At 36.9% G+C, this 24,950-nt stretch overlaps 1 protein-coding gene across 5 annotated transcripts in view; it reads left to right on the top strand.

Annotated features, from left to right (window-relative positions):
• BRWD3 (bromodomain and WD repeat domain containing 3) overlaps positions 1-24,950 on the top strand; it is a 243,586-nt gene that overhangs the window by 183,316 nt on the left and 35,320 nt on the right. For 4 of the 5 annotated variants that reach the window (XR_007148942.1, XR_007148943.1, XM_047843944.1 and 1 more), the window contains 6 exons: positions 12,880-12,936; positions 20,074-20,214; positions 21,093-21,167; positions 22,565-22,717; positions 24,030-24,211; positions 24,549-24,646. Coding sequence is in view for 3 of the 5 variants with exons in the window: in XM_047843944.1 (XP_047699900.1) it covers positions 12,880-12,936; positions 20,074-20,214; positions 21,093-21,167; positions 22,565-22,717; positions 24,030-24,211; positions 24,549-24,646 (706 nt within the window). In the remaining 2 variants the exon portion in view is untranslated. The remainder of the gene's footprint in view (positions 1-12,879; positions 12,937-20,073; positions 20,215-21,092; positions 21,168-22,564; positions 22,718-24,029; positions 24,212-24,548; positions 24,647-24,950) is intronic. The other variant, XM_047843945.1, reaches the window with a different exon arrangement.

Here is a 24,950-nt window from a genome sequence, read left to right as displayed (position 1 = left end):
AAAGTTAATACACTGTAGTAGACTAAAATAGAATGATGGAAGTAAAATAGAATTTGAAAAAGACTACATAAAAGCAAAAAATATTGTAAAAAATTAAATAAAAATGTTTTTAATAGAAATTGAAAATGAAAATGAAGTTTTTCAATTTCTGCATTCAAGAAAAAGAAAGGAAACGATAAAGAGAAAAAGAAAAAAAGAAAACAAGGAAATATTTTGAAAATTTGAAAAGGTGAATACAATGCAGAAGACTAAAATAGAATGATGGAAGTAAGATAGAATTTGAAAAAATTTACACAAAAGTAAAAAATATAGAAAAGAATAAGGAAAAATATTCTTAATGAAAATTGAAAATAAAAATATTTTCTTTTTCTGTGTTCAAGAAAAAGAATAGTGTAAAAGAGAAAGAATATAAAGAAAAAAATTGAATAGATGAGTCTGCTAACAGATTGGACTAAAATTACTTCGTCTTCCCCTAGAAGTCAGACTATGTAGCGCTTTATAGTCCATAAACTAAGTAGGCGGTGTGACTTGTGTTCTTGAAGAGCGAGGTTGGCCCAGTTGGGCGGGGCTCAGTGTAATGGCTCCATTCTCCACTAGATGGCACTGCTAGCCTACTGGGGTGGATTGTTGCAGTGCTAGTTGGTGCCTATGTGCATGTGCAGGAGTGGTGAAAATGGCGTCACCTGGCTTACCCAGTCTCTAGTATGGGAACTCTGTTCTCTCTGATCAGCAATCGCGCACCTGTCCTCTGTCTTCAGCTTTCGTCCACTCCTGGCTTCTTCATTGTCTGTGACAAAGCCCCAGGCAATACCTCTCTCCCAGGTTTTTTCTCAGTTGCAGCTGTTTTCCCCGGACCCTTAAGTTTTGAAGAACTGCAAGGTGATTCATTTTGTCCCTCTGCTGGAGGGTCTCACTGAGCAGTGGCTGTATGCCTGCTGTACCCAGGAATGCCTACTGAACCCTGCTGCTGCCGGTGCCCCGAGACTGCAGCCAGTTGCCAGCCTGCCCCAGAAATAGTTTGCGAGATAGTGTAGCAGCATCTTTTCAGGGATTATGGAAAATCACTACACACATCTGGCACCAGGCTTCACACTTAACGACTTTGTTCCAGCACCAGCGAATGTGGCCATTTTCTGGGGTCTGCTGGGATCAGGTGGCTTCAACAGTCTCTACCAAATGTCCTTCCAGCAGTGGAACCACTTTTCCCCTTGTGGGGATTCGCCCTTCCCACCAGATCACTGCCAGATATCGAGCTGCAGAGTTGCAGCCTTTGCACTCCCTTTGTTTACAGTCTCAATGGAATTTAAACCGTCTCCTTTCTCTTTTTTCCCTTTTTAGTTTAGTCCCTGCGGCTATTTCCAAGTTTTCACGTTCTCTCCAGCTGCTTTTGGGGAGGAGTTCTTTTCCTGTATTCTCCCCCGCCTGAATCTCCGTCCTCTCTCCCCCTGCCAAGGCGGCTCCCTGCCCTCCACCGGCTTCTCTCTCCCCAAGTTCACCTCTCTTTGCCACATACCTGCTGAATTCTGTGGTTCAGGTTCTGCAGATTGTTGTGTTAATCTTTCAATCAGTTTTCTAGGTGTGTAGGATGGTTTAGTGTTGGTCTGGCTGTATTTTATGGATGCAAGACACACAAAAAACTTCCATGCTGTTTTGCCATCTTGGTTCCTCCTATAAATGATTTTTTTTATTCTACATATGAGATTATAGATGCTTTTCTCTGACTTCTGTTCACTTACGAAAATGCCTTCAAGGTCCATCTATTTTTGTCCCAAATGGAAAGTTTCCTTTTTATGGCTGAATAATATTCCATTAGGTATATATACCATATTTTCTTTATCATTTTATCCCTTAATGGATATTTAACATTGTTTCTATATGTTGGCTATTGTAAATAATCCTGCAATAAATATATTTTATTAAAAATATTTATTTAATAAATGTTATTAAACATTGGTTGGTGTGCATTTAATTAATATATTTATATATCTTATATAAATATATATTATATATATTAATAAATTTATATATAAATTTGTATATATTTGTTAAATCTTTTAGATTTAATGTTTTCATTTTCTTTGGATAAAAACACAGAAGTGGAATTCCTAGATCATAATGTAGCTCTTTTCTTTTAATTTTTTGAGGAACCTCCATAGTGTTTTACATAGGTTGCGCCAATTTTCCCCAACACTGCACAAGTGTTCCCTTTTCTCCAAATCCTAACCAACATTTGTTATTTCTTGTTTTTGTTTTTGTTTTGTTTTGTGTTGTTTTGCTAAAAGCCATTCTAACAAGTGTTTGATGATATTGTGGTTTTGATTTGCATTTCCCTGATGGTTATTGATGTTGAGCAACTTTTCATGTACCAGTCATCTATATTTTCTTTGGAAAATGTCTATTTAGATTCTTTGCCCATTTTGTTTTTATTTATTTGTTTTTTAAAATTTTTTGAGTATAGTTGACACACAATGTCACATTAGTTTCAGACATACACCATAGTGATTCAACTTCTCTACATGTTATGCTATGCTCACCACAAGTGGAGCTACCATGTGTAACCATACAACACTGTTAGAATATCACTGACTTCATTTCCTCTGCTGTGCCTTTTATTCATGTGACTTATTCATTCCATAACTGGAAGCCTGTATCTCCCATTCCCCTTCACCCATTGTGCTCATCAGCTTCATCTCTTTTCCCTCTGACAACCATCAGTTTGTTCTCTGTTCCAGTGTTGTTTTTTTAGTTTTTCATGAAACTGTAATTGGTATAGAACATTGTATTATCACTGTTAAATGTTATTATTCACATAATAAGGAAAATGGAAATATGCCAGTTAGATATTCTCCTGAAACTAATGAAAAAATTATTTTTATTTCTGATAATTTATCTGACATTTCACAAAAATGTATTTTGACTCAGTATCTGATGTAGCAAGAATTACTCCTCAAAGTGACATATTTGTTTTAGAATAGAAAATTAAAGTAAAATTTAAGTGAACAACTTTGTCTTTTTCTTTTGGTGAAAACATTTAACTTCTACTCTCTTATCAAATTTCAATTATACAATATAGTTTTGTCAGTTATGGTCACCATGTTTTACATTAGATCCTTAGATACTCAGACCTTATTCATATTCTTGAAAATCTTTACACTTTTACCGATCCCTCCTCATTTCTCTTACCACCCAGACCCTGGCAACCACTTTCCTATTCTCTGTTTCTGTGAGTTTCACTGTTTTTAAACGTTCCATGTATAACTGATACCATCCAGTATTTGTTTTTCTCTGGCTCATTTCACTTAGCATAATGCCCTCAATGTCCACCCATATTGTCACAAATGGCAGGTTTACCTTTTTTCTCAAGACTCAATAATATAACATTGTTTGTATATATCACATCTTTATTCATCCATCTGTTGACAACACTTATGTTGTTTCCCTATCTTGGCTGTTGTGAATAATGCTGCAGTGAACATGTGATGCAACTTTATCTCTTTGATAATCCTGTTTTCATTTCCTTTGGATATTTATCCAGAAGTGGAATTGCTGGATCATATGGTAGATCTATCTTTACCTTTTTGAGGAACTTCCATACTGTTTTCCACAGTGTCTATAGCAGTTTACATTCCCACCAACAGTGCTCAAGGGTTTCTTTTTCTCCATATCTTTACCAACACTTGTTATCTCTTGTCTTCTTGATGAGAGTCATTCTGATACCTAAGAGGTGATGTCTCATTGTGGTTTTGGTGTGCATTTCCTTTATGATTAGTTATATTGAGCACTTTTCACTACGTGTTGGTCATTTGGATTTCTTCTTTATAAAAATGTCTATTTACTTCCAATGCCCATTTTTTAATGGGATTTTCATTTTATTATGTAGTTGTATGGGATTTTTGTATATTTTGGATATTGACCCTTATTGGATACAAGATTTGCAAATACTTTCTCCCACTCAGTAGGTTGCCTTTTCATTTTGCTGATGGTTTTCTTTGATGTGCAGAAGCTTTTTAGTTTGATACAGTCCCAGTTGTTTCCTTTTCTTTTGCTATTTTTTGTTGCCTTTGGGTTTTATCAAATCCAAAAGAAATTCATTGCCAAGACCAATGTCAATGAGCTTACCCCTTGTGTTTTTTTTCTAGGAGTTTTATGATTTCATGTCTTATTACAAGTCTTTAATCCATTTTTAGTTTTATTTGTTTATGCATATATGTATGTATTTTAATTTTAGATAATAGAATTTATTTTTTATTTCAATTTTTGTATTTAAGTTCTAGTTAGTTAACATATATGGTAAAATTGGTTTCAGGTGTAGAATTTAGTGATTCCTCTCTTACATATAATACCCAGTGCTCATCACAACAAGTGCCCTCCTTGACACCCCTCACCAAATAGCCATCCCCTGCCCACCTCCCTCCATTAGCCCTCAGTTTGTTCTCTAGCTTCTCTCTCTCTCTCTCTTTTCCCTTCCCCTGTGTTCATCTGTTTTCTTTCTTATATTCCAAATATGAGTGAAATAATACAGTATTTGTCTTTCTCTGTCTTTTTCACTTAGCATAATATACTCTAGCTCCATCCATATTGTTGCAAATGGTAAAATTTCATTCTTTTTGATAGCTGAGTAATATTCCATTGTGTATATATATTCCACATCTTCTTTATCCATTCATCAGTTGATGGACATTTGGGCTCTTTCCATAATCTGACTATTGTTGACAATGCTGCTATAAACATGGGGGTGCATGTGCCGCTTTGAATCTGTTTTTGCTTTTTTGTTTTTTTTGTATCCTTTGGGTAAGTACCTAGTAATGCAATTCCTGGGTCATAGGGTAGTTCTATTTTTAACTTTTTCTGGAGTGACTTCACCACCTGGAATTCCCACCAACAGTATAAGAGGGTTCCCCTATCTCTGCATCCTCACCAACATCCTTTGTTCCCTCTATTATTAATTAGGCCATTCTGACAATTGTGAGCTAGTATCTCAACATGGTTTCAATGTGTATTTCCCTGATGATGAGTGATATGGAACATGTTTTTGTGTGTCTGCTAACCATTTGTATGTCTTCTTTGGTAAAATGTCTGTTCATGTCTTCTGCCCATTTCTTAACTGGATTATTTGTTTTTTGTGTGTTGAGTTAGATAAGTTCTTTATAGATTTTGGATACTAACGCTTTACAAGTATGTTATTTGTAAATCTCTTCCCATTCCATAGGTTGTGTTTTAGTTTTGTTAGTGTCTTCTTCACTGTCCATAAGCTTTTTTATCTTGATGAAGTCCCAATAGTTCATTTTTGCTTTTGTTTCCCTTGCCTTTGGAGATGTGTCTAGTAAGAAGTTATTCTGGCCAAGGTCAAAGAGGTTGCTGCCTGTGTTCTCCTCTAGAATTTTGATGATTTCCTGTCTCACATTTAGGTCTTTCATCCCTTTTGAATTTATTTTTGTGTGTGGTATAAGAAAGTGGTTTCATTTTTCTGTATGTTGCTGTCCAGTGTTCCTAACACCATTTGTTGAAGAGACTATTTTCCGCTGAATATTCTTTCCTGTTTTGTTAGAGATTAGTTGACCATAGACTTGTAGGTCCATTTCTGGGTTTTTTATTCTGTTACATTAATCTATTCTGTTCCATTAATCTGTTTTTGTGCCAGTATCATACTGTCTGGAGGACTATATATTCTTTCAATTCAAGAGAATGAATTTTTGGTATCCTCCTCAATTACTTTCATAACTGTTTTATACTTTTTAGGGTATATTTCTTTTTACCTCTTTGGTTATGTTTACTCTTAGGTATCTTATGGGTTTTGGTACAATTGTAAGTGGGATCAATTCCTTGACTTCTCTTTGTGCTGGTTCATTATTGGTGTATCTAAATGCAACAGATTTCTGTATGTTAATTTTATACCCTATGACTTTACTGAATTTGTGTATTAGTTCCAGTAATTTTTTGGTGGAGTCTTTTAGGTTTTCTACACAGAGTATCATGTCATTGCAAATAGTGAAAGCTTTTCAATTTGGATGCCTTTTATTTGTCTGATTTGTCTGATTCCTGAGGTTAGGAAATTTAGTACTATGTTAAATAACAATGGTGACAGTGGACATCCCTGTTGTGTTCCTGACCTTAGGGGGAAATCTCATTGAGGATGATACTAGTCACGGGTCTTTTGAATATGGCCTTTATGATGCTGAGTTGTGTTCCCTCTGTCCCTACTTTGTTGATGGTTTTAATTAAGAATGGATACTGTATTTTTTTTAAATGCTCTTTCTGTATCTATTGACAGGATCATATGGTTCTTATTTCTTTTATTAATGTGGTGTGTCACATTGATTGATTTGCAAATATTGAACCACGCCATAACCCAGGAATAAATCCCACTTGATCATGGTGAATAATTTTTCAATGTACTCTTGGATTTTATTTGCTAATATCTTATTGAGAATTATTGCATCCATGTTCATCAGAGATATTGGCCTGTAATTCTCCTTTTTAGTGGGGCCTTTGTTGCTTTTTGGAATCAAGGTAATGGTAGCCTTGTAGAAGGAGTTTGGAAGCTTTCTTTCATTTCTATTTTTTGGAACATTTTGTGAAAAATAGGTATTAACTCTTCTTTAAATGTATGGTAGAATTCCCCTGGCAAGCCATCTGGCCCTGGACTTTAGTTGTTGGGAGGTTTTTGATTACTGATTCAATTTCTGTGAGAGTTATGGGTATGTTCAAATTTTCTATTTCTTTCTGTTTCAGTTATAGGTAGTTTGTATGATGCTAGGAATTTATCCATTTCTTCTACATTTCCCAGTTTGTTGGCATATAAGTTTTCATAGTATTCTCTTATAATTGTATTTATGTGGTTTTGGTTGTGACCTCTCCTCTTTCATTTGTGATTTTATTTCCTTGGGTCCATTCCCTTTTCTTTTTGATGTCTGGCTAGGAGTTCATCAATTTTATTAATTCTTTCAAAGAAACAGATCTTAGTTCCGTTAATCTGTTCTGTTTTTTTGTTTGTTTCCATGTAATTTATTTCCCTTCTGCTTGTTTTTGGCTTTATTTGCTGTTCCTTTTTTTTAATGTTTATTTTTGAGAGAGTGCAAGTGGGGGAGGGGCAGAGGGAGAGAGATACAGAGGATCTGAAGCAAGCTCTGCACCGACTGCAGTGAGCCTGATGTGGGGCTTCAACTCGCAAACTGCAAGGTCATGACCTGATCCAATGTCAGATGCTCAACCAACTGAGCCACCCAGGTGCTCCTTTGCTGTTCCTTTTCTAGCTCCTTTAGGTGTAAGGTCAGATTGTATATTTGAGACTTTTCCTGCTTCTTGAGGTAAGAATATATTGCTCTATACACCCTCTTAAGACTAGCTTTACTACATCCCAAAGGTTTTGGACTGTCATATTCTCATTTTCTGTTGCTTCCATGTATTTTTTAAATTTTCCTTTAATTTCCTTGTTATGCATTCATTCTTTAGTAAGATATTGTTTAACCTTCATGTATTGTGGGTTTGGTCTTTCCAAATTTTTTTCTTTTAGTTGACTTAAAGTTTCATAGCTTGTGGTCTGAAAATATGCATAGTATGATCTCAATCTTTTTGTACTTATTGAGGCCTCATTTGTGACCCAGTGTGTGATCTATTCTGGAGAATGTTTCATGTGCATTTGCACAGAATGTGTATTCAGGGTGCCTGGGTGGCTCAGTCAGTTAAGCATCCGACTTCAGCTTATGTCATGATCTGGCAGTTCATTGGTTCGAGCCCTACATTAGGCTCTGTGCTGACAGCTCAGAGCCTGGAGCCTGCTTTGGATTCTGTGTCTCCCCCACTCTCTTTACCACTCCCCCATTCGCACTCTGTCTCTCTCTCAAAAATATAAACATTAAAAAAATTTAAAACGAAAAGAATGTGTATTCTGCTGCTTTAGGATAAAATGTTCTGAATATATCTGTTAAGTCCATCTGGTCCAGTGTATTTTTCAAAGCCATTGTTTCCTTGTTGATTTTCTACTTAGATGATCTGTCTACTGCTGTGAATAGCGTGTTATAGCCCCTTACTATTACCGTGTTATTATAAGTGAGTTTCTTTGTGTTTGTTATTAATCAGTTCATATATTTGAGTCATCCAAGTTGGGGGCATAAATATTTACAATTGTTAGTTCTTCTTGTTGGATAGACCCCTGTATTATAACATAGTGCCCTTCTTTATTTTTTGTCTTCGGTTTAAAATCTAGTTTGTATGATGTAAGTGTGGGTATCTGGCTTTCTTTTTATGTCCATTAGTGTGGTAGATGGTTCTTCATCCCCTCACTTTCAATCTGGGGATGTCTTTACATCTAAAACGAGTCTCTTGTAAGCAGTATATTGATGGGTCTAGTTTTTTTTATCCATTCTGGTGCCCTACATCTTTTGATTGAAACATTTAGTCCATTTAAATTCAGAGTAATTATTGGTAGATACGAATTTAGTGCCAATGTATTACCTGTAAACTCACTGATTCTGGAGATTTTTTCTGTTCCTTTCTAGTCTTTGTCGCTTTGGTTCTTTCTTTCCCACTCAAAGTGTCCCCTTTAATATTTCTTGCAGGGCTGGCTTAGTGGTCACAGACTTCTTTAGTTTTTGTTTGGGGAAACACTTTAACTCTACATCTATTCCGAATGACAGCCTTACTGGATAAAGTATTCTTGGCTTCATGTTTTCCCTTTCAATATGTTGAATATACCATGCCACTCCCCTATGGCCTGCCAAGTTTCTCTGGAAAGATTTGCTGTGAACCTGATTTGTCTTCACTTATAGATTAGGGTTTTCTTTTCCCTTGCTTTCAGGATTTTTTCCTTATCTGTATTTTTTAATGTCTTATTTATTTATTTTGAGAGAAAGAGAATGTGTGTGTGTGAGCAGGGGAAGGGCAGAGAGAGAGAGAGAGAGAGAGAGAGAGAGAGAGAGAATATCCCAAGCAGGCTCTGTGCTGTCAGCACAGAGGGCTTGATCCCACGAACAATGAGATTGTGCCCTGAGCCTGAAATCAGTAGTTGGAGGCTTAACCAACTGAGCCACCCAGATACCCCTCCTTATCTCATCTCTATATTTTAAATATTTTACTCTGATACATCTTGGTGTTGGTTGGCTTTTGTTGAGGTTGATGGGATTTATCTGTGCCTCCTGGATTTGGATGTCTATTTCCTTCCCCAGATTATGAAGGTTTTCAGATATAATTTCTCAGATAAACCTTCTGCCCCCTTTCCCCTCTCTTCTTCTGGGACTCCTATGATACAAATGTTATCATGTTTTATGGAATCACTAAACTCCCTAAGTACACATAGATGATAGCATACTTTTCTTTCCCTCTTCTTTACAGCTTCATTATTTTCCATAATTTTATATTCTATATCACTGATTTATTCCTCTGTTTTGTCCATCCTCATTATCATTACATTCGTTGATTTTGCATCTACAGTCAGTTATACCATTTTTTATTTCAGCGTGACTAGCTTTTAGTTCTCTTATTTCTGCAGTAATGGATTATCTGCTGTATTCTATGCTTCTGTTAAGTTCAGCTAGTATCTTTATGGTTATTATTTTAAATTCTTGTTCAGGCATATTAAATTTTATCTGTTTTGACTAAATCCCTGGCCATGACCTCTTCTTGTTCTTTCTTTTGGTGTGAATTCCTCTGTCTTGTTATTTTGTGGGTCACTGTTGTTTTTTTTTTATGTGTGTTAGGAAAGCCTGTTATATTTCCTGATCCTGAGAGTAATGGCTTTATTAAGAAGAGTACATATACTCTCCAGGGCCTGGTGCTTCAGGAAGTTTTTCAGAGTGTGCACTCTGCTGTTGTGCTTTGGCTGCTCTTTCCTTCAGGTCAGTTCTCTGCAGAGTTTCTCCTTTCCTGCAGTGTGGAGTGTTTGGACCTTGTCAACTATGTAGCATTTTTAACTAGATCTGCCTTGGTCTTCTTGTTTAAATAAGCCTGATCCTATTTCCACTAAAGCTGAAGGTTTGCAGCACTCTCTGATCAGTAGACTTAGTAAATGCAGTGAGTTCGTGCTCATCTTCTGGGAGAGGGGCCTAGTGGCACTGGTTCTCAGGCCACCTTGCTCTGGTAATGATGCACCTGCAGGGCACAGTGGGGTAGAGCTTGGTGTAAGCAGTTCCATCCGCCCCTGAGGAGTGCTGTGATGCTCACTGAAGTCTGTCCACGCTGATGAACAGGGGAAAATTGGCGTCAGCCAGCTCAGTAGTCCCCAGAGAGGGGAGTTCATGCCCACTGCTGTTCAGGAAGCCTTCACAGAAGAGCAAACAATCCCTCTTGTGTCCCAGGCTTCCATCAGAATCCTGCCTTCACCCTATCTGTGTCCGAGCCATCTGCCCACCCAGCAGCAGTTTTTATCTCAGGCATACTGTGTTTCAAAACTCCACAAATTTTAGGGACCCAGCACAGCATGGACCTGCGCTGATCCGCTGGGTGAGGATCTTGCCGTATTGTGTCTGGTGCCCGTATATCCCAGAAAAGCAGTTGCATGACCATGCAAGGGCTCTGAATTTAAGGTGAAGTGCAGCTGATAGGTTAGCAGCTTTAGCAGGTGCCTCTGCTGCTATGTTAATTAACAGGTTGCTCAATGCATTCTGCTGTCTCTTGTCCAGAGAGTCAGTGCCACCTCCAAGAAGGGGAGCAGTTTCTCCTGGTGCAACCCAGTATATCCTCAGATCACAATGTCCGCCCTTCTGCCTCTAGCCTCCTTCATCATAGGACACCCCTAAGCTCCCCAGGCATGACCCCAGTGATGGTTTCAACTTCTTAAACTTCAGACTTTGAACCCTGCTGCTTATAAAAACTTGTGATAATCAGCCCCTCCCCTTTTCCCAGTCAGTGATTTTGGTGAAGAGTTTTTCTTGTACAATCCCCTGCATGTTGCTTTCTCTCTCCCTCCCTCTCATTCTCTCTCTCTCTCTCTCTCTCTCTCTCTCTTTGTCTTCTTTCTATGATCAGGGCTCCCTTCCTTCCACAGTACCTGCAATCCTTTTCTCCCCAAATCAACTCTCTGCAGCTCCTACCTTCCACAGTGTGGCCATTTTTCCCCCCTCTAGATGTGCAGTTTGTTCTCTCAGTCCTCACTTTGATTTCTTGGTTGTTCAGAATGATTTGATGTTTATCTAGCTGTGTTCTAAAGACAAGGCAAACATAGTGTCCCACTAGTACTCCACCATCTTAATTCCTGATCTTGAGTTGAATTTTATATATGACATAAGATATGGATCAAGTTTCATTATTTTGCATGTGAATATCCAGTTTTCCCAGCACCATTTATTGAAAAGACTGTCCTTTCCCAATTGTATATTCTTGGCTCCTTTTTTTTAAAATTAATTGACCATACATAGCGGTTTATTTCTAGGCTCTCTATTCTGTTTTATCTGCTCTCTTATACATATACTTTTTATACCAATACTATACTGTTTGTGTTTCCAGAGCTTTGTAATATATCTTGAAATCCAAAAGTTTGAGGCCTCCAGCTTTGTCTTTCTTTCTCAAGATTGTGTTGGTCCATTAGGAGCCTTTTTTGTGGTTTCATACAAATTTTAGGATTGTTTTTCCTATTTCTGTGAAAAATGCTGTTGGAATTTTGATAGGGATTGCATGTAATCTGTACATTGCTTTGAGTCTTATGGACATTTTAATATTCATTCTTCCAATTCATTACCACAGAGTATCTGTATTTATTTGTGTCTTCAGTTTCTTTCACCTATGTCTTATTGTTTTAGTGTACAGATCATTTATCTCCTTGGTTAAATTTATACCTTGGTATTTTATTCCTTTTGATGCAATTATAAATGAGATTGTTTTCTTAATTTGGCTTTCTGATAGTCCTTTGTTAGTTTATAGAAATGCAACTTATATTTGTATATTGATTTAGTATCTTGCAACTATAATGAATTCATTTAGTTCTAACAGTTTTTCAGTGGACTCTTTAAGGTTTTATGTATGTAATATATCATCTGCTAATAGACACAGTTTTACTTCTTTTTATGATTTGGATGTATTTTGTTTTTCTTACCTAATCGCTGTGGCAAGGACTTCTAATACTATGTCAAATAGAAGTGGCTAGAGTGGGTATTCTTATCTTGTTCCTGATCTGAGAAAAAAAAAAGCTTTTAGTTTTTCACTATTGATCATGATGTTAGTTGTGGGAGTTATTATGTTGAGGTATATTCCCTCTACACCTATTTCCTTGAGAGTTTTTTATTATGAATTGGTGGTGTCCTGCTCAATGTAGCATTCCTTGGGTTAAAATAGAAAATTACAGTAAAATGCAATGCAACTTTATTTTATTGGAAAGGAGTTCCAATAGCTCATGAGCTGCTTTTATTTTCTCCTAGGCATTACCTATGTGCTTCACCACCACCAGGTGAATAATGGTGTGTGGACCTTACCTCCTTGTATTAAATAACTGTCCCTCAGAGGGATACTTGACTGAATCTTTAGGTTTTACTACACATTCATATTTTTGCTATAGAAAATAGATGTATTTTTTGAAATAGTAATAGATTAATCATGAGTAATTCATGATTATAATGTATTAAATAGCATGTCATATAGAATAACTTTTTTTTTAGTACTAACATTAGGTACAACTTTAGATACCAGTCATTGTACTTTTATTTTTTTTCATTTCCTATTCTGATTTAAAGAGAAACCTTATTTACTCTCTGAGTATATTTTCCAGCTTGTATCTAGCATATAGGCAAAGTTTGGAGTAATTGTCACTTCAAACTTTGCTCTGCTTGTTGCCTGCTCCAGTGAGGACGTTAATTGTGATTGTATTTGCCATTTCTTTGTAAATGTTTATCAAATTTTTAAGACCTTGAATATAACTTAATATCTTTTCCCACTCTTTCCTTTTAATTTTAGGATACAGAAATGGTTGATTTAGATTCAGATGGTCCTGGTACTTCATCTGGAAGAATGGTGAGTGAATAAGTAAACTGCTGAGAAGAAAAATTTTCAGGCTTCCTGTGTCAGGGATCCCTAAGACCAACTCCACCTATTTGGAGAATTGCTATAAAAACTCACAAAACTCAGTATATATACTTGTGATTCATTGCTAATTGCAGTGGCACAGTAAGGACATGCAGCTGGATCACAGTGAAATATACATAGGCAGGGTCTGGAGGAATCCATGTGCAGGGTTTTTTAATGCTCTCTCCCTTCTTTGAGGAGCCATACAGATACACACTCTTCCCCCCCTACAGTGAAAATGTAGCAAAATATATGTGATTAGAGACTCAGACTCCAAGGAATTTATTGGGAACTGGTTATGTAGACACTGACTAGCACATGCCAAGATTCCAGACTCCCAGAAAGCAGGAAAACACAGTAAAAGTACAGGGAAGCAGGTGTTCATTACAAATCACAATGTTTGTACAAACAGGAAATGGTTCAAGTACCAAGTACCCAGAATGCCAACAGAAGTCCAACCTTATAAGCAAGCCCTGGTAAAGATAGCAGCTTCATATCTGTTAACTCTGTTCTGTACACTTCCCCTCCATGGCAGTTAGACAAATACTTCTTTGATATAAGGAAAATTTACTTTGAGATACTGAAGGAAATCTTATGAAAAGCATCAAATAGTAAGGGCTAGAATGTATCATGACAACAAAGGATATAGATAGATAGATGATAGATAGATATTAGATAAATAGCTATACATACATATAACTAATAAATACCTAATATGTAAATATATACATAAAATGTATTATATATATGTTTCAATTTTAAGAAAATTATGATGCCATTGTCAAGTATACTTAATTACCAACAAATATTAAGGCATTAAGATTATTAACCTGGTAAAGGAAAAAAATGTTCCACTTGGTTTTATTTGTAGTTCAAATTTTCTTTTTTTTTTTTTTTTTGTTTTGTTTTTTTATTTTATTTTTTTTTTTTTCTGAAATTTATTGACAAATTGGTTTCCATACAACACCCAGTGCTCATCCCAAAAGGTGCCCTCCTCAATACCCATCACCCACCCTCTCCTCCCTCCCACCCCCCATCAACCCTCAGTTTGTTCTCAGTTTTTAACAGTCTCTTATGCTTTGGCTCTCTCCCATTCTAACCTCTTTTTTTTTTTTTTTCCTTCCCCTCCCCCATGGGTTCCTGTTAAGTTTCTCAGGATCCACATAAGAGTGAGACCATATGGTATCTGTCTTTCTCTGTATGGCTTATTTCACTTAGCATCACACTCTCCAGTTCCATCCACGTTGCTACAAAAGGCCATATTTCATTTTTTCTCATTGCCATGTAATATTCCATTGTGTATATAAACCACAATTTCTTTATCCATTCATCAGTTGATGGACATTTAGTCTCTTTCCATAATTTGGCTATTGTTGAGAGTGCTGCTATGAACATTGGGGTACAAGTGGCCCTATGCATCAGTGCTCCTGTATCCCTTGGATAAATTCCTAGCAGTGCTATTGCTGGGTCATAGGGTAGGTCTATTTTTAATTTTCTGAGGAACCTCCACACTGCTTTCCAGAGCGGCTGCACCAATTTGCATTCCCACCAACAGTGCAAGAGGGTTCCCGTTTCTCCACATCCTCTCCAGCATCTATAGTCTCCTGATTTGTTCATTTTGGCCACTCTGACTGGCGTGAGGTGATACCTGAGTGTGGTTTTGATTTGTATTTCCCTGATAAGGAGCGACGCTGAACATCTTTTCATGTGTCTGTTGGCCATCCGGATGTCTTCTTTAGAGAAGTGTCTATTCATGTTTTCTGCCCATTTCTTCACTGGGTTATTTGTTTTTCGGGTGTGGAGTTTGGTGAGCTCTTTATAGATTTTGGATACTAGCCCTTTGTCCGATATGTCATTTGCAAATATCTTTTCCCATTCCGTTGGTTGCCTTTTAGTTTTGTTGGTTGTTTCCTTTGCTGTGCAGAAGCTTTTTATCTTCATAAGGTCCCAGTAATTCACTTTTGCTTTTAATTCCCTTGCCTTTGGGGATGTGTCGAGTAAGAGATTGCTACGGCTGAGGTCAGAGAGGTCTTTTCCTGCTTTCTCCTCTAAGGTTTTGATGGTTTCCTGTCTCACATTTAGGTCCTTTATCCATTTTGAGTTTATTTTTGTGAATGGTGTGAGAAAGTGGTCTAGTTTCAACCTTCTGCATGTTGCTGTCCAGTTCTCCCAGCACCATTTGTTAAAGAGACTGTCTTTTTTCCATTGGATGTTCTTTCCTGCTTTGTCAAAGATGAGTTGGCCATACGTTTGTGGGTCTAGTTCTGGGGTTTCTATTCTATTCCATTGGTCTATGTGTCTGTTTTGGTGCCAATCCCATGCTGTCTTGATGATGACAGCTTTGTAGTAGAGGCTAAAGTCTGGGATTGTGATGCCTCCTGCTTTGGTCTTCTTCTTCAAAATTCCTTTGGCTATTCGGGGCCTTTTGTGGTTCCATATGAATTTTAGGATTGCTTGTTCTAGTTTCGAGAAGAATGCTGGTGCAATTTTGATTGGGATTGCATTGAATGTGTAGATAGCTTTGGGTAGTATTGACATTTTGACAATATTTATTTTTCCAATCCATGAGCAGGGAATGTCTTTCCATTTCTTTAAATCTTCTTCAATTTCCTTCAGAAGCTTTCTATAGTTTTCAGCATACAGATCCTTTACATCTTTGGTTAGATTTATTCCTAGGTATTTTATGCTTCTTGGTGCAATTGTGAATGGGATCAGTTTCTTTATTTGTCTTTCTGTTGCTTCATTGTTAGTGTATAAGAATGCAACTGATTTCTGTACATTGATTTTGTAGCCTGCAACTTTGCTGAATTCCTGTATCAGTTCTAGCAGACTTTTGGTGGAGTCTATCGGATTTTCCATGTATAATATCATGTCATCTGCAAAAAGCGAAAGCTTGACTTCATCTTTGCCAATTTTGATGCCTTTGATTTCCTTTTGTTGTCTGATTGCTGATGCTAGAACTTCCAGCACTATGTTAAACAGCAGCGGTGAGAGTGGGCATCCTTGTCGTGTTCCTGATCTCAGGGAAAAAGCTTTCAGTTTTTCCCCGTTGAGGATGATGTTAGCTGTGGGCTTTTCATAAATGGCTTTTATGATCTTTAAGTATGTTCCTTCTATCCCGACTTTCTCAAGGGTTTTTATTAAGAAAGGGTGCTGGATTTTGTCGAAGGCCTTTTCTGCATCGATTGACAGGATCATATGGTTCTTCTCTCTTTTTTTGTTAATGTGATGTATCACGTTGATTGATTTGCGAATGTTGAACCAGCCCTGCCTCCCAGGAATGAATCCCACTTGATCATGGTGAATAATTCTTTTTATATGCCGTTGAATTCGATTTGCTAGTATCTTATTGAGAATTTTTGCATCCATATTCATCAGGGATATTGGCCTGTAGTTCTCTTTTTTTACTGGGTCTCTGTCTGGTTTAGGAATCAAAGTAATACTGGCTTCATAGAATGAGTCTGGAAGTTTTCCTTCCCTTTCTATTTCTTGGAATAGCTTGAGAAGGATAGGTATTATCTCTGCTTTAAACGTCTGGTAGAACTCCCCTGGAAAGCCATCTGGTCCTGGACTCTTATTTGTTGGGAGATTTTTGATAACCGATTCAATTTCTTCGCTGGTTATGGGTCTGTTCAAGCTTTCTATTTCCTCCTGATTGAGTTTTGGAAGCGTGTGGGTGTTCAGGAATTCGTCCATTTCTTCCAGGTTGTCCAATTTGTTGGCATATAAGTTTTCATAGTATTCCCTGATAATTGTTTGTATCTCTGAGGGATTGGTTGTAATAATTCCATTTTCATTCATGATTTTATCTATTTGGGTCATCTCCCTTTTCTTTTTGAGAAGCCTGGCTAGAGGTTTGTCAATTTTGTTTATTTTTTCAAAAAACCAACTCTTGGTTTCGTTGATCTGCTCTACAGTTTTTTTAGTTTCTATATTGTTTATTTTTGCTCTGATCTTTATTATTTCTCTTCTTCTGCTGGGCTTAGGCTGCCTTTGCTGTTCTGCTTCTAGTTCCTTTAGGTGTGCTGTTAGATTTTGTATTTGGGATTTTTCTTGTTTCTTGAGATAGGCCTGGATTGCAATGTATTTTCCTCTCAGGACTGCCTTTGCTGCGTCCCAAAGCGTTTGGATTGTTGTATTTTCATTTTCGTTTGTTTCCATATATTTTTTAATTTCTTCTCTAATTGCCTGGTTGACCCACTCATTCGTTAGTAGGGTGTTCTTTAACCTCCATGCTTTTGGAGGTTTTCCAGACTTTTTCCTGTGGTTGATTTCAAGCTTCATGGCATTGTGGTCTGAAAGTAAGCATGGTATAATTTCAATTCTTGTAAACTTATGAAGGGCTGTTTTGTGACCCAGTATATGATCTATCTTGGAGAATGTTCCATGTGCACTCGAGAAGAAAGTATATTCTGTTGCTTTGGGATGCAGAGTTCTAAATATATCTGTCAAGTCCATCTCATCCAATGTCTCCTTCAGGGCCCTTGTTTCTTTATTGACCGTGTGTCTAGTTGATCTGTCCATTTCTGTAAGTGGTGTATTAAAGTCCCCTGCAATTACCACATTCTTATCAATAAGGTTGCTTATGTTTATGAGTAATTGTTTTATATATTTGGGGGCTCCGGTATTCGGTGCATAGACATTGATAATTGTTAGCTCTTCCTGATGGATAGACCCTGTAACTATTATATAATGTCCTTCTTCATCTCTTGTTACAGCCTTTAATTTAAAGTCTAGTTTGTCTGATAGAAGTATGGCTACTCCAGCTTTCTTTTGGCTTCCAGTCGCATGATAAATAGTTCTCTATCCCCTCACTCTCAATCTAAAGGTGTCCTCAGGTCTAAAATGAGTCTCTTGTAGACAGAAAATAGATGGGTCTTGTTTTTTTATCCATTCTGATACCCTATGTCTTTTGGTTGGCGCATTTAATCCATTTACATTCAGTGTTATTATAGAAAGATACGGGTTTAGAGTCATTGTGATGTCTGTATGTTTTATGCTTATAGTGATGTCTCTGGGACTTTGTCTCACAGGGTCCCCCTTAGGATCTCTTGTAGGGCTGGTTTAGTGGTGACAAATTCCTTCAGTTTTTGTTTGTTTGGGAAGACCTTTATCTCTCCTTCTATTCTAAGTGACAGACTTGCTGGATAAAGGATTCTTGGCTGCATATTTTTTCTGTCTAGCACCCTGAAAATCTCTTGCCAATTCTTTCTGGCCTGCCAAGTTTCAAAAGAGAGATCAGTCACGAGTCTTATAGGTCTCCCTTTATATGTGAGGGCACGTTTACCCCTTGCTGCTTTCAGAATTTTCTCTTTATCCTTGTATTTTGCCAGTTTCACTATGATATGTCGTGCAGAAGATCGATTCAAGTTACGTCTGAAGGGAGTTCTCTGTGATTCTTGGATTTCAATGCCTTTTTCCTTCCCCAGTTCAGGGAAGTTCTCAGCTATTATTTCTTCGAGTACCCCTTCAGCACCTTTCCCTCTCTCTTCCTCCTCTGGGATACCAATTATGCGTATATTATTTCTTTTTAGTGTATCACTTAATTCTCTAATTTTCCCCTCATACTCCTGGATTTTTTTATCTCTCTTTTTCTCAGCTTCCTCTTTTTCCATAACTTTATCTTCTAGTTCACCTATTCTCTCCTCTGCCTCTTCAAGCCGAGCTGTGGTGGTTTCCATTTTGTTATGCATTTCGTTTAAAGCGTTTTTCAGCTCCTCGTGACTGTTCCTTAGTCCCTTGATCTCTGTAGCAAGAGATTCTCTGCTGTCCTGTATACTGTTTTCAAGCCCAGCGATTAATTTTATGACTATTATTCTAAATTCACTTTCTGTTATATTATTTAAATCCTTTTTGATCAGCTCATTAGCTGTTGTTATTTCCTGGAGATTCTTCTGAGGGGAGTTCTTCCGCTTGGTCATTTTGGATAGTCCCTGGCGTGGTGAGGACCTGCAGGGCACTTCCCCTGTGCTGTGGTGTATAACTGGAGTTGGTGGGCGGGGCCGCAGTCTGACCTGATGTCTGCCCCCAGTCCACCGCTGGGGCCACAGTCAGACTGGTGTGTGCCTTCTCTTCCCCTCTCCTAGGGGCGGGATTCACTGTGGGGTGGGGTGGCTCGTCTGGGCTACTTGCACCCTGCCAGGCTTGTGATGCTGGGGATCTGGCGTATTAGCTGGGGTGGGTAGGCAAGGTGCTCGGGGGCAGGAGGGGCAGGCTTAGATCACTTCTCCTTAGGTGATCCCCTTCAGGAGGGGCCCTGTGGCAGCAGGAGGGAGTCAGATCCGCTGCTGGAGGTTTGGCTCCGCAGAAGCGCAGAGTTGGGTGTTTGCGCGGAGCGAGCAAGTTCCCTGGCAGGAACCGGTTCCCTTTGGGATTTCGGCTGGGGGATGGGTGGGGGAAATGGCGCTGGCGAGCGCCTTTGTTCCCCACCAAACTGAGCTCTGTTGTCAGGGGGCTCAGCAGCTCTCCCTCCCTTTGTCCTCCAGCCTTCCCGCTTTCCGAGCAGAGCTGTTAATTTCTGACCTCCCAGACGCTAAGTCGCGCTTGCTGTCGGAACACAGTCCGCCCGGCCCCTCCGCTTTTGCAAGCCCGACTCGGGGGCTCTGCTTGGCCGGCGAGCCGCCCCTCCGCCCCGGCTCCCTCCCGCCAGTCTGTGGAGCGCGCACCGCCTCGCCGCCCTTCCTACCCTCTTCCGTGGGCCTCTCGTCTGCGTTTGGCTCCGGCGACTCTGTTCTGCTAATCCTCTGGCGGTTTTCTGGGTTATTTAGGCAGGTGTAGATGGAATCTAAGTGATCAGCAGGACGTGCGGTGAGCCCAGCGTCCTCCTAAGCCGCCATCTTGCCGCAACTCCTCAAATTTTCTTAACATGAAAATTCAGAATACTAGAATTCTTGCCATTCTGTGAATATACTGTCTAGTTTTTATTGTTTATATTTTTGTCAGGGAGAATGATGTCTAATCTAAACTAAGAAACTTAAATAGCAGCTGCTCTATGTTATATAGATATATTAACATTAGGAAAACAGGAGAAAATAAATGAAGAATTAAGAAAAGAGCTTTTAGATATAATTCTATATAAATCTACAGGTCAAATGCCGAGGCAGAAGACAGTCTTTGAAGTGTAATCCTGATGCTTGGAGAAAACAATGCAAAGAACTGTTGAGCCTCATTTATGAACGTGAAGACTCAGAGCCATTTCGACAGCCAGCTGATCATCTTTCTTACCCAGTAAACATACACTTGTTTAAATAATTGCCAATATGTAATTTCCCATAAATATACGTACTAAAATCTAGTTACAAGCCACTTTTCCCCTTTTTTCCTTTCTTTCTTCTCTTCTTCCTCCCTACCCCCACCCCCTTTCCCCTTCCTTCCTCTTTCTTCCTTTTTGTATATCTTTAAATTGTGAAAGTGGGTAGTGGGATTAATCATGACTTTAAAATTCCTGTCATGTACTTTGTGTGTAAATTTGCGTTTAAACCAAATTTGAATGTAAATATCTTTGCGATTCTTTTTTTTTTGGATATTTGTTTAATAAATTTCACTAACTTCTACTACATTTCTGTTCATTGGAGACCCTTGGCAACATATGTCAGCCCTGTTTCAATTATAGCAAATTTGTTATCCAATATTATCACTTAGAATAAGCAATATATACCATGTTACTTTTCATCAAAGATAAAAACATAAGAAATTATAGGATTCCTTTTTTTAAAGGAGTGTATCTGTTTATGTTTTGAATAACCTTTTACCATAGATAGGAAATCTATTTTAATGTATTCAGAGAAAAGGTATTTGAAGTTAAACAAATATTTTCTGCATAGACATGTTTTAGTTGAGAAAAATATTCAAATAATAAACAAAATTATATTCAACAAAGGTTGTTTTGTTTGTAGGAAGTTTGGGTAGAATAAATTAATCTTGTGTTTCTCATAGTAGAGGAAAGGATGAATGTAGAATTCCTTCATCTTGAAGTACAGTCAAGAAAAAATGAATTCCTATGGATCTTTGAGATTTAAATTATAATTGCATTGCAAGTATTGGTTGTGCAAGTATTTTGTTGTGGTAGTCTGGAAATACAATATATCCTCTTTATACCCTAATAGGGCCATCAGGAGCAAGATGGAGAATCCTCAGAATCAGTTGTTCCAGAAAGACAACAAGAGCCATCTCTTTCTGAGGTAGACCTAGTTGTCTCTCAAAAGACATATAGTAGTTGTTTTTGCACTGTTTTACTTTTTAAAATTTCCATACTGTAAATGAAACTTTTATAATGTGTAAAGCTGTTTTCCAGTTCTTCTCACTGTCTTTTTTCTTTGATTTTTTTTGGTTGCTTATATTTTGTTTTTAAAATCAACATGTGTTGTTAGGTGTGTTCTTTGTGGCATCTGCATACATGTTTTTTTGTTTTTATAGATCTAGAGTTACTGTAGCAGAGTAGAAAACATCAGTTACACAATATAATTATATCTGTATTGCAGCTGATTGTACCCATTGGGACTTTATTCATCAAACTTAATCTTTTGAGTTTTGGTGACATTAACAAGTTCTAACATTTTTCCTCTATGAAGATATTTGTTTCATAAGCTGTGCTATGTTGGAATATACTTCTAGTTGTTAGAATTTAAGCAAAAAAATTAAGATAGATTAAGAGCAATCATGGTTTCTTACACTTGGAAAAATATTTTCTCTTTTTTTTATAATACTTTTCCTCTGCCCATTCTTCTGATTCTTTGGCTTCTTCTTTGAAAGAAATGTGGTTTTACTTAATAATTCTAAATAGGATAAGGAATCTAATACTGACTATGGTTTTCATTCCAATACGTTTTTTATTGATGGTTGTGTTATACATAAGTTTTAGATGTCATTCCATATGATAACCCTAGGCGTATCTTAACTAGGCTGGACAGATTTAAAATAGTCTTCTCCCTCCCCTAATCAAAATCAAACTAATTATGAATTTATGAGACTGCAGACCTTCAATAAAGCACAAGTGTCACATTCATTAAAAAGCAGAAAGGTAGGAGGTAGGCACAGACATGGCCAGTTTTACTTTGACCTTCAACTAATGACATTTTAGGTAGATTGCCCTCATAGCTGGGAATATCTTGGAAATATGTAGCTAATTTGTGACATGGAACTATTTAATTATATGTGAATAATCCCATCTTCTACCTTCATTGAGCACTTTGCCAGGGAATTGAAGATTGCTTCAGCCTTTAATCAAGAAATGGAATTACATATTATGTACTCCGTAGCGGTAAAGCCAGAGGCTGTGCATTTTCTCTTCTGTCTCTTGAGAGAATCATATGGTTATCAGTGTAAGGGTGAAGGCTGAGACCCTCCCAAACACCCCTGCTGCTTTCCTGAGCTATCAAAAAAACTCTGTTTAAATGAATGGTTTTGGTTGTATCAAAAAAACTGTTTAAATGAATGGTTTTGGTTGGGGTAGATAGTTGACAGATTGAAAAGTAGTGTGTTTATTTCATGGTTGATTGGTGATGCAAATCTCAGTACCATTGTATTATGTAGTATTGTTACCCATACTGTGTATTTAATAACACATTCTTCTTTGTAGGATAATTCAGATGTTATAGACACTCCTATGGACTTCAGCACTGTGAAAGAAACTTTGGAAGCAGGAAATTATGGTAGTCCTCTGGAATTTTATAAGGACGTTCGCCAAATATTCAGCAACTCCAAAGCTTATACCTCTAATAAAAAGTCAAGGGTATGAAAAAACAATATTAGATGGATGAATTATCTAAGCATTTACTAAATTATATATGTATCAGGTAGTTTTCTTTCACTAGTTTTAAAATTGCTGAAGAAGTATATATTATAATTCTGACATAGTTAATGAAGTTTGATTCTCTGTATCCTCTCTGAAGCAAGTTTATTAGGTGTGCTAAATAAAGATACACTTAGCATAGTCCTTTTGACATTAAGCACTTCTTTTCTCCTACCTGCCTCTTCTTTACTCTTTAGTAATACTTATGTCTTTCAGAGAGAGGTCAAAGAAAAGAGAGATAGTAATTTAAGTACCCTTTAGTATGTCCAATAATAATTTGATAAATAAAAGTGGTTGACAGTATTTATATGAAATATTTGGATTAGCTCTGGGTATTTATGTTTCCTTTATTATAACAAATAATGAACCATGTTGGGAAGTGATAACTGTTTATTCATACTCCCATTTAATACCTTCCCTATGTTTTGTCAGAACTCAAATATATTAAGAACAAAAAAGTAGTAATAATTTTTTTTTTAATCACTGGGATCAGATTAAATTTTAAATCAGTTTTGCACTAGATATATATTTACCCACTTTCACCTCATATAAAATGAATTTTCAGTAATTTCTGTAGGCATAATTTTTTCACATTTGGTTTATTTCCTACATATATACTCACAGATGTTTATAAACTCTTTATACTTACATATGTTTGTATACTCTTTAAAACTGTAAGTTTTATATTTTGAAGGCTTTTTTCAGCTTATGTATTATGAACATTTTCCCATGTCATTATGACTCTTTGAAAACAGGCATTTTAATGTCTCCTGTACTTTTCTACTATATGGTTGTTTTATGTTATTTAACCAATGTCATGGTACTAGAGATTTAGGTGGTTTCTACTTTTTAACTTTATATGAATAATGCTGTGGCTTTCATTTTTAACATCCTTGAACATAGTTATTTTGTGCATGCCATTCGCTGGTATTTACTTAGGATAAATTCCCAGAAGCAAAATTATTAGTGAAAGGATAGGTATATTTTTAAGATTTTGAGTACATAATGCAAATTGCTGTTTTAAAATGTTCCAATTAAAATACTCATTGGCAGTGTATGAGAATCTTTTTTCTAGCCTTAACATTGGATTGATCTTTTAAAAATCTTGTTAATTTTTAGATGAAAATGGTATTTTAACTCTTTAGGAAGAGTTTTTCAAGTATATGAAATAGCACATAGATTTTGTCTGAAAGGATAATGCTGATATTGGCCCAGGCATGTTTATACTTTTTTTTTTTTATCATTAAAGTAGTTGGTTTCTACCTTTCAGATCTATAGCATGACACTGCGATTATCTGCCTTATTTGAAAGTCATATTAAAAATATCATCTCTGAATATAAGTCAGGAATCCAGAGTCAGAAGAGGAGGAGGCCACGGTACAGAAAACGTCCAAGAAGCAGCAGCAGTTCGTTGTCTAGTAGCAGAGCTCCTAGGTATATTACACTATTGTAGCATTTTATGTTTTCAAGGCATTTGTATGTATTACCTCATCTCTTAAAGTTTATCGAATAGGGTGAGAAGATCCAAAGACCCAAACGATTTTTTTACAAACTCTTTCACATGTGTAAAGTTGGAGTTGGTTTTATTATGCCAAAAACTGATTTTTTTTATTTTAATGATTGAAATTTAACTTTGTCATATTATTAATTTGAAACATTTCACTTTAATTATAGGCATTTCTTTGGTCAGCTTAAGCATTTTGTATCATACTGTCTATCTTTATTGCTAATAGAAAAAAAAGTGTTAATTGTTCTATATTTTTAATTGTAGTCCAAAAGGAAAACAGAAACAAATGAAGTTGCAGCCTAAAAATGACCAGAATACCTCAGTGTCTTATGTCAGGACTAGCTCTCCTTTCTCATCTCCTGGTAAATATGTCTATTGTTTTTGGTGTTCTGTATTTAGTTTAATACTGATATTAAGAATTTAGAAGAGGCAGCATGGTTTATAGTGCAAAGAGCAATAGATTTGGATGTAGAAAAGCTATGTTTTATTCCCATTTATTCTCTTTATCTGTGTGGCCCTGGGTAAGATATTAGGCCATTAGGATTCAGTTTCTTCATTTTGAAAATGAAAGTGTTAAGACTGAATGAATTTTGAAATCTCTTAGTTTTAAAATTCTGTAGGGGTGTCTGGATGATTCAGTTGGTTAAGCATCCAACTCTTGATTTC

The sequence above is a fragment of the Prionailurus viverrinus genome, chromosome X, assembly GCF_022837055.1.
Source record: "Prionailurus viverrinus isolate Anna chromosome X, UM_Priviv_1.0, whole genome shotgun sequence".
In the NCBI taxonomy this organism is placed as follows: domain Eukaryota; kingdom Metazoa; phylum Chordata; class Mammalia; order Carnivora; family Felidae; genus Prionailurus; species Prionailurus viverrinus.
This window is presented reverse-complemented; position numbering and strand designations above follow the sequence as displayed.